The 15,067-nt window shown below is 39.6% G+C and overlaps 2 protein-coding genes across 10 annotated transcripts in view; one reads left to right on the top strand and one right to left on the bottom strand.

Moving 5' to 3' along the window:
- The window catches only part of kirrel3b (kirre like nephrin family adhesion molecule 3b), a 181,643-nt gene that overhangs the window by 8,375 nt on the left and 158,201 nt on the right, over nt 1-15,067 (bottom strand). For 2 of the 9 annotated variants that reach the window (XM_077540829.1, XM_077540833.1), the window contains exons 11-16: nt 7,827-7,927; nt 6,757-6,967; nt 3,340-3,447; nt 2,821-2,904; nt 2,407-2,522; nt 1,697-1,783 (exon numbers count right to left, since the gene is read on the bottom strand). In XM_077540829.1, the coding sequence (XP_077396955.1) occupies nt 1,697-1,783; nt 2,407-2,522; nt 2,821-2,904; nt 3,340-3,447; nt 6,757-6,967; nt 7,827-7,927 (707 nt within the window). The remainder of the gene's footprint in view (nt 1-1,696; nt 1,784-2,406; nt 2,523-2,820; nt 2,905-3,339; nt 3,448-6,756; nt 6,968-7,826; nt 7,928-15,067) is intronic. The other 7 variants (XM_077540830.1, XM_077540831.1, XM_077540832.1 and 4 more) reach the window with 7 other exon arrangements.
- The window catches only part of LOC144033067 (C5a anaphylatoxin chemotactic receptor 1-like), a 463,289-nt gene that overhangs the window by 411,845 nt on the left and 36,377 nt on the right, over nt 1-15,067 (top strand). The gene's annotated exons all lie outside the window — the stretch shown is intronic.

Genomic DNA, 15,067 nt, shown 5'->3' with positions numbered 1-15,067 from the left:
TCATGTCTGCTCATCGGCATGTAAATTGGATGAACGGTTACAAAACAACAACAGACATTCACTGTGATGCACTGAGTGAAGAGAGACTTGGTTGAATCTGACCGCACGTTAGTCTTACAACTTCCTCCATATGTGCAGGAGCATACTGACATCAAAAGGACGTGTGCACACAGTGGCAAGACTGCAGCAGATCAAACCAGAGAATTCGAAGTTACATTCAGCTATCTAGTTTCTAGATTTAGCATTTCTTGCCTGTTGTTACCTGCCAACAGTCGGCTCAAGCTGTGTGGCTGTGACTCATGCTTTGTTTCTACATTGGCACACAATCAAAGTCTCATTTCCAACCTGATTTCGACTTTTTTTTGGGGTATGATTTCAGTTTATTGTATGGATTGTGAAAACACAGCAACAATGTTTACACAGTTTACATTTGTTTGCAAACAGTTTGAAAATTCCAGTTTAATGGGAATAATCCAGGGCTACCATGATCTGAATGTACGAAGTAATCTCTTACTATAGTTGTTATGATTGTGATTTGGGTTGTGCATGGGGTCATTGTGTTGTTATGCTCTTGTATTATGTCCCTTACGATAAGGATGTGTTTTTAACTCTCATTTCGTCGGACCGAGCTCTACCTTAGGGATAGGGCGGTTATCTGGGACATGCTGGAGAGACTATGTCTCTCGGTTGGCCTGGGAACGCCTTGGGATCCTGCCGGAGGAGCTGGCCAAAGTGGTTAGGGAGAGGGAAGTCTGGGCTTCCCTACTAAAGCTGACACAACCCCCGTATAAGCAGTAGATAACGGATGGTTGGATGTTTTTTATTCTGTCACGTAAAATTGTGCTTTCCGCAAGCAAGAGTTACTGATGGACACTTTTGTCAGTACGTTGAGGTTCTTTAGCCGAGTTTCTCAGTACGTCGAGGTTTCCTATCCCGACTCTTCCACGTAAGCTTTCTTCTGTGCAAACTGTTCTTCTGTATCCAGCCTGCTTTCTGTTTCCAAACTCCCGTGTCTTGCATTTGGGTCCTAAAGCCGCACCTCACGTGGCAATATAGTGACTGCTTTTTATCAATCTGATAATAAATAAGAATGCCCCTCAAGCATTTTTTTTTAAATAATAATAATAATTATAAGATTTTTTTTTTATCTGATATTGAGTGAGATATGAAATGTAATTTTAAAACTGAAGATAGATAGATAGATAGATAGATAGATAGATAGATAGATAGATAGATAGATAGATAGATAGATAGATAGATAGATAGATAGATAGATAGATAGATACTTTTTTAATCATTTTAGTTGTCCAGCAATAGCATCAGGAAAATAAATAAAATAAAAGAAGAAGAAGGCTACTTAACGAGGAACATCAGATTAATTAATACAGCCTCTCTCAAACCACTATGCTTTGGGATTAGACCAACCAGATCTATACACTATATCTTATCTCTGTCATATTAACGGCTAGTCAGGCACACATATATTGAACCCCAATCTGATTATTAAAACTAGACCTACAGGACACTTACTGCCTCAGGGGCTATAATTGAAAAAAGGAAAAAAAAATCACATGCGAAATAGGTGAGACATTAAAACATTTCGTCTTTTTGTTGAACTCGATTTTGTGGCCCAACGGCATTCCTCTCCCCACTGCCGCTTTAGTGCCTTCATGCTGTCATTGATCAAGAGTTGTACCTTAATGTGCTGATACTCTTTCTCTTCCTCTTGCAAAACCTCCAGCTGCTTCAGAGCAGACTCCTGCTGGAACTCCCCACGTTCCACCTGCATGAAAATCAAGCAGTCTGAGTGAGTGCCTGTGGAAAAACTCCCATTCAAAGTACAAAAGAACATTACCGATGGAAGGATCAAATTTTTAGCATTAGTCAACACCTTCACTTGGTGCTGGCAGGTAACATTAATAATGCATACTTGGAAATGTCTTCCCTTGACAAAGTGCGATTTTGTAAGTTGGCTTGGCTCATTTTTGTGCAAAGGAAGACGCGGAGCCCAAAACCTTTTTCCTACAAATACCCCTATACCCTAGAGCAACATGCACAAAAACCTTAATCCTGGTATGGCTCCAAAAGGGTCTTTCTGTATCTTGCAGGCATTCCGCTTTACAAGTACACCCACTATAGGATTAGCCAGTCAGAATAAACACCGGAAACAGTACTGCCTGCAAAATCATATCGATAAATTTAGCCTGTGAGCCTTGACTACATGTCTTTTTGTTATGTCCTTACTCATAAAATAATGGCTTCCACAGTTTTGCCTATAATAGTGTATTCATTATGCTAATGTCAGCTTGGAAACAGCATGCATAGCTATAAAACCTCAATTTTCCTAGATTCTATGTAGGACAAAGAAATCAAGAAAGAAAAAAAGTAGTACGTTGTGACACTCACACTCACCATCAGTTGTTTCATGGAGGCGTGCTCTTCGTTTTCTCTTGCGGCGTTATGGTCCTTGTGCACGATTTCCACCCGGATGTCATTTTTTGCAGACACAACTCCTTTCAGATCTGTCAGAAACAGATGGCACATTTATCTCAATAAGCTTGCATAAACACCATTTTGTATTTGTTGACATTCTAATTTCCCCTAGTGCGGTTTGCAATATGACAGATTTTAGCGAGATCCCTGGGTCTGTGATAGCCCATCCCCCAACAAAAAAATGTACAACACACAATTATTAATCATTTGTTTCCTGCCAAACACAAGATTATCTCGTCCTGCATACATATGCAATCTCACACAACCTTCCATGGCGGCTCATTGTGTTAGGGACAATGCTGATGTTACTGTCAGATAAATTCTTACTTTCTGTTTTAATTTTGCTTGCAAGTTCTCTCTGGTGAGCACAGATGGAGACGGGCAGTGAGGGCATAACCAGGTGCGCTTCCTCTGTAGTATACAGACAATAGACATGCTGAAGGGACCAGTAGCACAGTTTGTTCGCTTCTTGGAAAGAGACAGTTGCTGACTGTCTCAAACCTGAGTCACTTGGTACATGGGTGGGTGGCAGTGAACATAGCGCGTGATGCAAATAGCCTCGAATGTGATGCAGCCAGACTGAGTTTGCGTGAAATGAGTCCTTAGCGCAATCTGGCTCATAATCTTTGCAGCACAAAAAAGATGTCCATCTGAAGAAGGGATCTCATCTTCTGTGGAGTGTGACTGTTTTTCTCCCGTCATTTATCTTCATTCCAAAGCAGCTTTTGTTTGATTTAATGAAAAACAAGATCCGTTACGATAGATGGACATGTTAAGTGTGATGAGCGCTGAATGATACTCTAGCATGCATGTTTCCGTGGGTGTGATGATGATGAGCAGACTTACTTCTCTGGGAGCGGGTGCAACAGAAGGCTCCGATGGTGCCCATGAGAACGATGAAGGCCACAAAAGCTCCCACGGAAATGCCGATGATCACCGCCACGGGAAGTGATTCTATAAAGAACAACAAACAGACAAGAATGTATCTACAGAAAGACACCATAAATATTTCAATATTTTAGCACACTTCATAAAGCATTGCAAGAAAACCTTGTGGAACTACATTTAGACAAGACAGTGGAGCTGTATAAAATATCCCCCATTGCAAAATCATACGCTTTACAGTAGGGATGTTCGATACCACTTTTTTTCAGACCGATACCAATACCGATACTCAGACCCTCAGTACTCACCGATACCGATACCAACTGCCCAGTAGTACATTTTAACAAATAAAAAAAAACACTAAAAGATATTTTTAAACAAATATATTTCCTTTAATTTTGACAAAAAAAAACAACAAAAAAAGAAAACAAAAAACAGCACAGTCAGTCTTCAATAGTCTTAACGCTCAAAATAAAACACAAAAATGCTCTTTTAGTTTAAGATTCACAATTTTGAAGTATTTCCAAACCGGTGAAGTTTTGGTGAAAAACTGCTGCAAGCTAGCGCCAGTTACAGGCAAGGAGGACTCACTTAACGTCTTCCCCCTCTGCCATCGGTCGCTTGTACCCGTCTGCGTCACGAGTACTCGAGTACTTGAAAAAAGGCTGGTATCGGCCCGATACCGATACCTGGTATCGGTACTCACCCATCCCTACTTTACAGTTAAATGTGCCAAAAATCAATTTAAAAGAAAAATCCCTTAGAAAACTTTCATTAACTGTGCAAACAACTTTTTAAGTTAAATTTTTAGTATACTTAACGGTCTGACAATTAAAAAATAAGATAATAGCATTCAAATAATAAAAGTATTTAAAAAGGTTAAATTAATTGGCACTGTGTGAAATGAAGTTAACCAATAATGTAATTTAAAACAAGAAAATACTTCTAATAACAAGTGAGCATGCATGTCGCATATAGCGAAGGCTTTCCTAATCCTGGTTCTTTAGGGCTGGTGGTTACTGACAAAGTCACGAGCAGCTCATAACAAGATTTGATATTGTATATCTTGGGTCCTGGTGTCATCGTGTTGAAATTTGACAGCTGGCCTTGATTCTCAGGTGCGGATGATGACCAGGTTAGATTGGCATTCTTTGATTTTATCTATGTAAACAGAGTAACAACAAATCCAAGTTTGAGAGCTGTCAAAATGACGTCTCCGGGAGCTCTCGTGTTAACGGTCTCAAGATGAATACGATTCTTACTTAGATATGAAGGACATACCCTGGAAATTTCCCATCATCATAATTATTTGAGGTGCCTGTGTGCCAGTGTGTGTTGGTTTAACTACAGTGGTCCTTATGTGTCTCTGCACTGCCGGGTAGCACACTGGAGGATGAGCAAGATCACAAACCTGCGGGCAAACATCTCCAACATTAAAGGTCCTCATCAAACACTTTAATGAGGGCCGGAGTTTCCCACATTTATGACCTCCCTGCAATTTTAAACTGAAGCCAAACAACCAAGTGCTCTTCCTACACCATTAAAGGCTTCTTAATGTCTCCATTGGTCAATGTCACTTGCACATAAGCAGCATATAATTTATCATTTGCGATAAGTGGGAAGACTAAACAACCTTCCCGGTGGTAGGGAGGAAAAGGTCAAAAGATAGAGGTATTAATTTTTAAAAGGGTCTCTTAACAAAGAAAGAAAGAATTTAATGTCTCTATTTAGGATGTTATATGGGGCTAGCTTAACACAAACCCACCCCTGATTACCGCAACATCTGTAGAAGAGTGGTTAAAAATGTGGCCTGTGACCAACAGACTTTCACGTCTGGTTCCCTTGATGAGCTTAAACTCTTAACAGCACAGGTGCCCTTGAGCAAAACACCTAAGACCCTTAAATACACATTGCTCCGGTAGTTTTGCTAAGCTTACTACAGCACTCAGCTTTAATGCAATTAAAATGAGGGGTCCAAACCAGCTGTGATGTCATGAAGCACTTCCAAAATGAATGAATTAATTAGTATTTCAAAATCATGAGAAGTCTGCACCGGCGCTCGAATGATACCGCTCACACTTGATGAGAGAAATTATGCTACATTTCATTTCGACAGACCCAAACCTGTCAAGCTTTAGCCCAGATAAATTATGCACCCATTTGGTCCTGGTTTACTAAGCTTGCACAACGAAATATTACAGACCAAATGTTGCCCAGTAAAAATCTGACAGATATGGTTGCAACCCGATTGGTTACACACATTGAGTTTGCGACGCATTTGAGGTGCTCAGCTGAGACTAAGAGCTTTTATAATTCATTTTTAAAGCAGTTATAATTTAGGGGGTTCAGACAGCTATGCTGAATTGAGCAGTTACATTGTAACACCAGTCCATCACTATAGTATTCACGTTTCCAGAGGTGTGCACGTCAGGGAATTTTAATCATCAACAGTTGGGACTCCCTTCCGTCATTGTCAATCTGTCAATATTTCAAGCCAAAGCAAATTGTAATTGTCAATCCGTCAGTCAGTCGTTATTTTAACGAGGCTTCCGTCATTTCTACAGCCGCTTCATAGGCGCAGTCCGCAAATTGTCAGTCCGTCAACGTTATTTTGTCACGACTATTTTCCGCTTGACATTGTTTGTGATGTTACTATTCTTTTCCTCACTAATGTCGCCACATGTTCACACGTAATGCTGGGAATATTGCAATATTATTATTATAATATTGGGACAGATGTAGAAGAGAGAAGGATTTGCAGAAGGGTGTGTGAGGAAGTTAGCATACCTGTTAAGTGTATGTTTACTTGTTTACTGCAGGAGACAAAGAGTATCTCAGCTGCAGTCACATGAAAGAAGTGGAAGTAGTCTGCAGTATGTCAGCGAAGTGGGCGCCCATCAGTGTTTATGTCATTCATCCGCGAAACTGGCGCCCGTCACTCACAGTTTGAGAAGGTCCGTCTGGACTGAGCTGGGTTATTAATGCTTCCATTGACTAATGAAAACCAACTTGCGGCTCCGTCAGTTTTTCGAAGTTTCCTGTCATTTGTTAATTGTCAACAAAATGGGTGTCCGTCTTTGTGGGATTGGCGGACCTTCTGTCAATATTGAATGAATGCCCACCTCTGCATATTTCAGTTGAACTCATCGGAACAACGATGAGTTATCGAAGCAACTGGAGTGCCAGATTTGTTTTAACCTAACCAAACAAGCCAAGTGTGAAACAACACCCTTAAATAGTCAACATGACGACGTCACGTACCACAGTAACGCATTGGTCCTGACAACAACACATACAAGACACCACACAAATTCTGCCTCTACTATTTGACGTCACATCCACATGAATTGGAGAAGAGGAAGATGGAACCTGTCGGACCTTGGCTCCCACCTTGTTCCTTAAGGCGTATGATCTCAGTATCCGAGCCAAAGCTGTTCCATGCAGTGCAGTTGTAAATGGTCTGGAAGTCAGCTGGCACAATATTACTCATGGTCAGTGTGGAGATGACTCCTTCCTCCGTGGTGACCGTCTCCACGGTGTAGCGACCGGACGTCCCAGACTCCAAAACAGTCTCTTTCCAGGACCAGGCCTGTGAATGGATAACATGTGAGATAAAGTGGGACATTGTTCAAACCCTGTGATGCAAGTGCATAAGGACATATGGAAAGAGTAATGACTGAAGATAATGACATGTGAAAGCTATTGAAGCAACAGTAAAAGGACTGTATGCCGAATCAGCTTTCAGTCTCGTTAATAAAATAAGTGTGGCCCTGTGGAAATGAATGTCACTTGGTACAGTAGGTCCATCACACTGGCCGCGAATACAAAGTCTGGGGTTTGTCATTTGCTTTGCCTAACATGTTCACCAGACACTCCAATCACCTCATGCTGGTGATTGCTGTGGCCCCTAAGAGCCACTATGAGGTGCCATGTCTTGACCTAGATGTTTCTACTGCTGATTGGGTGATTGGGGACACCTGGGGTGACCAGGAGTTCCAGGGTTCTTTAATAAATGGATAAAACACATTCAACCATGTCAACTTGTTTCCTTCAACTACTAGTAGCCAAAACTTTTATCAAACACAAATCTGAGCAAATGACCCAACCACTCCACCACTTGTTTCATTTAATATCCAACCCCTCCCCAATTAGCTGATTGTCTTTTGCCTGATATATCCACATGGACACACAAAGGTATGCCCAACACATTAATAATTACAGCTTTGAGAGCAGCCTGTTTTATATTAGAGCCATAAATCTTGATAGGATCCTCGCTAGCAAAGCATGCAAGTAAATCAAACTAGACAGAGCAGTTTCAACCCTTTCATATTTGTGACATATGGTTATCATAACACTATAATGTTATTTAACAGTTTACCTCCAAATGTAACAAATGGTTATGCTAGAGCACTAGACACGAGGCTTGTATTAAAAAGAAATGTACTTACAATGCGGTCTGGAGGTGGAGTACTTCGAATAAAACATTTGATTTGTCCTTTCTCTCCATGCAAGGCTTGTTGTGTCTGAGTGCTGGAAATGGTGGGTGGCCCTGTGGAAAGATAAAAATGCAAAAAATGTGTTTATTATAAAACATCAGATGTTTTTTTATGCTAATCAGACATGCTAGTTTGGTCGTTTTCAAAAAGCAAAGCATAGCATAAGCAAGTATAAACCCCACCCTTAACACAACAGCCAGTTAGAATGCTGCTTAACTTTTCATACATTTTGCTACCAAGTTCTTTTGTGATTGTGATTGATGAGGTGTTCCGTAATTTAGGACTCCATGGAAAAGATGTATTGCAGTGCCTCCTCCCTTTGTATTGTCTACCCAAGGACACACAAGGACTGAATGAAGGGCATGAGACCTCATTCTGGATCTTTTTTATGGCTTGTTCGATTTCTTTCACCAAGAAAAAGGATACCGGGCAGCAATGGTGCTGTACTTCCTGTACTTCATTTTGGGGGATGATATACAAACCAATGTATTTTGCCTTGTATTTCACCTATGAACCAAAATGTGAGGAAATAATGTAACATGACATGACAATGTGGTTTAATTTAACATATAGCCAATATGTTGCCATCCTGAATGTTACCTTAGTAGTGTTCAGGTTTCTTTTAATGGCTGTCTTTGAAATCATATACAAATTGATCTCAAAGTTTTCGAGATGTTGCCTGACTGGAGCTGTTCAGTCCAAGTAACTGAATGGCAGCCTGACATTTGTTATGGAGGCTGTTCACACCAGGTGAACACAGTCATGAAAATGTCACACTTGACTCAATTCCTCCCGCCTAGTTTGTTTTCTTGTGATTAGTTCTGTGAATGTTTGTACTTGTATTAGTGTTTGATCAGCGTGTTTACTTTGTATGCTGCAGCAATATGCAAAAATGAAACCGATTTGTGTGAAATGCTGAATGGGTTGAAGAAAACATTTAATATCCAACGCAGATGCTTATAACACATGGATTTGGTCATCTGTATTTTATTTTCCTTTTATTCTTTCGCTTTGTTTTGCTCAAATTGTGTTTCAGTTAGCATAACTCATAAATTATAAACAGTAACATACATTTTCAGGTAGAGAAACCTTGCAATAATACTGGTTCAAATACAGATTAAAAAGAAAAAGAAAGGAACAACACTTACAAATGATTGTTTTAAGTTTAACATTTCAGTCTTGGAAAAGGTCTATATTTTTATTTGATACAAACCAATTGGTTTACAGCACATTCCGTCAAGCCATCTTATGTTGTGAGTCAAAAAGGAGCAGGATTGGAGAATGGGGAGTGAGAAAGCTGTCATATCTGGTCAGTGTATTTACAAGTTTACAGCTGTTGAACTATGAACTAAGTTGCATAGCATTTGGAATTTGTCAAAATCAGAGCACAACCACCCGCCATCTGATTGGCTAGTGATGTTCATTCATTTGTTTCAGTCAGACGGTAAGTGGGAGCTCCTCATCTTCTCTGTTGTGGTGTGGCATAAATGAATCAGCTACATATATTTCCTGCGATCAAACGCGCATGAGAAACGCGAAGCGAAGCAAAATTTCGTCTTTGGTCTGAACGTAGCATTCCATTTCAAGTTACCAACTTGAGAGAATGTGCATGCCCCCACTCGCGTCGCCTCAAAAATGTCAATCATGCCGCCCAGCATGGATTCGCATATATGATAATAGTTCATCTTGCGTTTGGTTTGGCTGCAACATAATTCAGTTCCTAAGAAAATGATTCACCAACTATTTTGGTTTTACATATCAAAAGAATCTTAAGAGGTACCTTCATCTCCATCTCCATTCTGAATAAAGCATAAGATTATTCCAATAGAAAACAAGGCAAGGACATCATCAAATATTTAGTGAGTCTCTTGTGATGGTTCAGGTTAGAGACGTGTGTTTTGAGGGGGTGGTGCATGAGGAGTCTTGTTGATTAGTGAGAACAACTCGCTTCACTTGCCAACTTCGGCCCAAACCCTCCGCCAACTCTACACCAATACATAATTGCAGTTTATTACCTGTCTCTTATTAAAATGAATTAACATTTTAATGAGACTTCGCCAGATGGAGCCTTGGTAAGCTACCGGAAGACTGCAGAATGAATGATGCCCTCGACTTGAGTCAAATGTATTGTAAGAGTGTCATGTTTTGTTTTGTTTTTTTCACTTTTTGCCTCTAATGACAGAATTCCTGTCACATATATGTGATAGATTGTTTGTACATGAAAGATGCATGTTTTTCCTGAGAGTGAAGCATGTAAACATAAAGCATGATCAATAGCTTGCAGGCTGCAAAGGGCTTGTGGTCTTAGCAAAAAAAAAAAAAAGATCTATTCTATGGATCTGTCTTGCAAATGGGGAGCATAATTAGCTTTATCTCCCTGACTCAGGTTAAAAGTGTGTCTCCATGTTGAAAAAAAAACCAAACAAACACTGTTATCATGGCGGTGGGCGGCACTACAGCACATCAATGTTCGCAGCAGGGGAGGTCATCAAAGTGTTGGGTGCAATTTGTCATTCATTGGAGGAGGCATCAACACTGGAGTGGACATTGCAATCTGATTACACAACCTGTGCGTGGGTGTCAAAAGGCCAACGCTTACATTTCCTTCTGAACAAAAGCTCAACATTATCTTAGAAGTGGGGGGGCGCTGCTTTTTGAGTTGTCTTTTGTTCTTGTGAAATAAGAGGGAACAAAGCAGGTACAGAAGCACGAAAAACGTCTGGTACATGGTCACCGGTGGCCACGTTCTTTTCAGAGGAGGAATGGGAGAATCCTTTGTAAGAGGATGCTGTCAGCTGACAACTACTCTTTTCTACTAAAATAGCAACAGTGATGTTTAATAAGTGACAGATGTGCATTTAGTTCATTTCTTACATGCTCATTTAGTATTCTTTCAAACTCAAACTGCATTCCATTTGAACAGTATAGAATGTATGAATTGAATGCATTTATGCAATGTTCAAGTATCTACAATACTGGAATGTTCATTGGCATTTCAGCACAATAAACAAATTATGGATATTTTACTTTATATAATTGTGTGGTACTTTTAAGGGTGGTGAAATGTTTAAAGTTAACCTACAGTATGATGTACATGCATCCATTCCTTTTCTGATCCATTTGTTGCTGATCAACCTTTAGACACATAAACAATTGAGTGCAGAAGGTACAAAAGGAAACTTTCCATGGGAAGTATAGCTGTGGAATATTGGGTCATCTAGGACAATTATTTTATTTATTGAGATTTAGGGTGTAATTAACTGGAAATGACTAGTTATACAAACTATATTACATATAAACACAGTAATTAATATATTCACTATTTACCTGTTTTGTTTGGGTGACTTGTGCGCTGGAGAAAATCAGCTTAGGTTGCGTAAAATAGTCTTTTGTTGTTTTATTCTACTTAACCCATTTCTATTTTTTTGTTATTATTCCCAATGGACAATTGAAACCTTTTCAACAAGTTCTCTTACCTCTAGTCTGGTTGTGCACCCTAAACTGGTCCATCTGACTTAATTGATTTCAAATGAATGATGTGCCGGGCGATTGTTCCATTACAGTCAAGTAGGTGTTGGCAATGCACATTACACCGAGTTTATTTATGTATGTATTTATTTAATAATAATATTATTGTTATTATTATTATTATTATTAGTTTGTTTTTATTAACTACAAATCAAATTGTTGGATAACTAAACCCAAATCCTCTGTTCCTTACTGGAATGCACTGCTTGGTCCATGTGGTGGTTGAAAAGAAGAATAAATTTCCAAAATTCCAAAAATTACAATAAAACAAATTGACTAACTAACTAATGGCGATCGAAGCAGAACTTACTATATGCTTTCTATGTTTTTTTGTGTTATTAGATACAATCTAATATCTTATTGGATCATATTAGATTTGGATGGCATCCTGGACTTTGCTTTTGGACAAACTGGACAAATTAAGGAACTTGGTAAATATTCAGTTGGATACGTTCCATTAGATTTTATTATTATTTATTGAAAGTAAGTGCTGCAGGTGTCTGTAGAGTGTATGTGTGTGTTTGTTTTATTTTAGATATTGGTTGACTTGGGAATTTATTTTGTGTGATAAATTTTCTATAGTCAAGTTACTGTTACATTGCATATATTTTCACAGCAAAAGTAATGTTGATGGAGCAGCACTGCATACTACTCCCACATGCAGTCAATCACTCCTATTCAACTGGTCAGAAAAGCATATGCCCTAAATGCACTTTTCACCCTCATTAACTTGCTATTTTCTTCCATGTGTGGCATTAAAGAAGTTTAAAGAAGGCTGAAAATCTCATTAACTGGGCGCATAAAGTCTGTCGAGCAAGAAAAATGGCGGGAAAAAGAGATCTATATTGGCCTGATGCTCTGTGGGGTGTAGTGGAGGTCTGAAGGCCTCCTGTTGCCTCGCTGTAATTACAGGCTTTTTCACCCTAGGTTACTTCTTTGAGTCATTCTGCATACTTATTTACCCAAACTCACTTGAAGTCATGAGAAAAAAAGTATCACATTAACACTTGCTGACATATGCTGGTGCTATTTATGGAGACCCTGACATCTATAGTATGTAGAGATATTTTCAGTCATCTTTAGGATGGCTGGAAATGAGCTGTGTATACTGTACATACACAATGCATACAAACAAAACAACACAGTGAACAGTGTACTGTCTACTCCAGTATATGTTGTGTTGCATATAAACAATCATATACATGGATGTGTTCAGCCTTCCACCATGTAACTTCCTTTGAGGTGCTGAGGAGCAAATTCATTGTGAGTGTATGAGAAGAGTAAGCAATATGTATCCATTAGTGACTTAAACACAAACTGCCTCCCCTGCTAGCTGTTTGATTATAATTAAATTACAGTCTTCCCCAGGGAAAAGCAGCAATCCTTGTGTCTCTGCGCTTTGCCACTGTGGGAGTCGGGAACACAGAGCGCCACAGAGGAACGAGACAGACGGAATGACACATGCAATTTAAATGAAGTCGTTAAAGGGCTTGGAGGATCACTGCAGGGAAAACAAACAATAAAGAAACATTTGAATGTGCAGCAGAGAATTGAACGGTACACCCGACTGTGGTTACCGTAGTGGTATAATGGCTGCGGTATGTGCATAGACTTTGTGAATAGATGACCCTGCTCATGACACACAAACGATTTTTGCACATCAAAATAAGGGAAATAGATGAATTTATTTTTTCTCATCACTGTTTGCTCTGCTAAATGGAGCTGCTATTTTTGCATTAGTTGTGTTTGCTTCTTTCCTAAGCCCTCTTGAGAAATGATATAGAACAGTTGTTCATAACTTGGGTTCGATCAAGCCCCAGGGGTCAGTCAGTTTCTGGTTCAAGACACACACCTGACTCAAATCATTTGTGATGATAACGCCCCGCTTGACCATCATTGGTTGCAGGTGCTCGTGGTACATTGCTTGGCCTATCGATGCTGCAAGCAATTTTGTGTGCTTAGCTGTCAACTTGGAGCTGTTGTGATGGTATGTCGTGTGATTTCTTTATTATTGTAATGCCTTCATACTGTGTCGAGCAAAAAAAGACTCAACGTTATTGACAAAGCACTTTAACACAAGCATTTCTTTAGGCTATACAAAGTGCTGTACATGGAACAGAAATCGGTCATGCAGTAAAGATAAGTAAAACAAGAACAAAACAAACATGGTAAGTAATTATACAAGTAAATAAAATTTTGATCAATAAATTAATAACAAGAAGTAGGTAAGTGATGTCAGTTGTACACTCCTTGATTATGTTGGTCTACGTTTTTATTTTTTTTATTTTTCAACAAACCGTAAATTTAGGTTGTGTGTAAAATAATTACATCGAGCCTATGTCAATTCCATGTACAAGCTGCATTATTCATCTGAGGATTGTGATATTGCAAATGTATATGTTTTGAATTTGGCCAGCTGATTAATTGGTCTGACATTACTTGTTTTTGTTTTCTACTTTGCAAAATCATCTCGCGGGCCGGATTAAGCCCCTTTGCGGGCCTGATCGGCCCATGGGCCGTACATTTGACACTTCTGGACCTTGCCCTTATCCACCATGGCAACACTCTCACAGTTTACTCAAGCAAGGTGTTGACGCTTTTACACGTTGGACAATCAGATTCACCTCCAGCGCAAACTAAAAATGACTTGAAATGCCTCATGTGGATTGGGAAATGAATGTCAATTATTCAGGAGGGCAAAAAAAAAATAACGTGGGAGGCTTTTGAATGTCAAATAGCAATTCAGGCAAGGCGGAGGTAAACACAGCAGAGCTTAGGAAAAAAACAAAACAAGACAAGGCATTCAGATCTCGCTCGAGCGCACTTTGCAAAGACAACATAAAAATAATCTGCTGCTTGTTGTGTTGTTCCCGAGGACACTCGGAGTTGTGCTCCATTGTAATCCTAATTAAAACAATCCATCTGCTTTCTCCTTCTTCTCATCATGTATTCTGTTTACTTATTGAGGCTATAGAAAGCAAGGCCGCTAGTAGATTTCAATAAAGTGAAAACAACGGAATTAGTCATGACTTTGCCTGACGCCTCCTCTGCCTTCAGTTCCAACCGCATTCATGGCGGTTCATAGAAAGTCCCGGTTTTGATCTGGTGCTACGGGGGGAATTCTGTTAGCCCATTCCTTCTGATATGCAAAGCTAACGTCTGTGTTTTGAAAAGGAAAATCCTCACACACCCCACTTTCTTCTTGATGTATTTTCATCCCCAAATCAGCACGTAGTTGCTTACAGGCAAACTCTTTTGTTAGCTTTCAAAATGTACAATGGTACATTGTCAGTGTTAAGTACACATCATATTTCAAGGCTCTAAAAAAATAACCGTGTTTTTTGAGCAGCACAATTTCACCCCACTTTTATTATGATCCCAGACTTCCTTTGCATGGACCACCTGACAAATAAGAGACACCTAAGAGTCAGTGCCACAGCACAGTGTTCCCAGAATATCAAGCAGCACTAATGAAGTCATTTGTTTGAGGGTTGCCAGGTCTCCCAGCAAGGCTAATAATCATTAGTCAGTCAGTGCCTCGGAAAAAGCCTCGTCCGCGTGACTCATGCGGATTGTCTTGGAAATTGGAATTGTCTCCAATGATGCCTTCAACATTTATCACTTGACTACAGTGAACCCAAACTTCAATTGGTAAACTGGATACA

Source organism: Festucalex cinctus, chromosome 13 (assembly GCF_051991245.1).
Source record: "Festucalex cinctus isolate MCC-2025b chromosome 13, RoL_Fcin_1.0, whole genome shotgun sequence".
In the NCBI taxonomy this organism is placed as follows: domain Eukaryota; kingdom Metazoa; phylum Chordata; class Actinopteri; order Syngnathiformes; family Syngnathidae; genus Festucalex; species Festucalex cinctus.
Note: the sequence above shows the minus strand (reverse complement) of the source record. Positions and strands in the feature narration are given on the sequence as shown.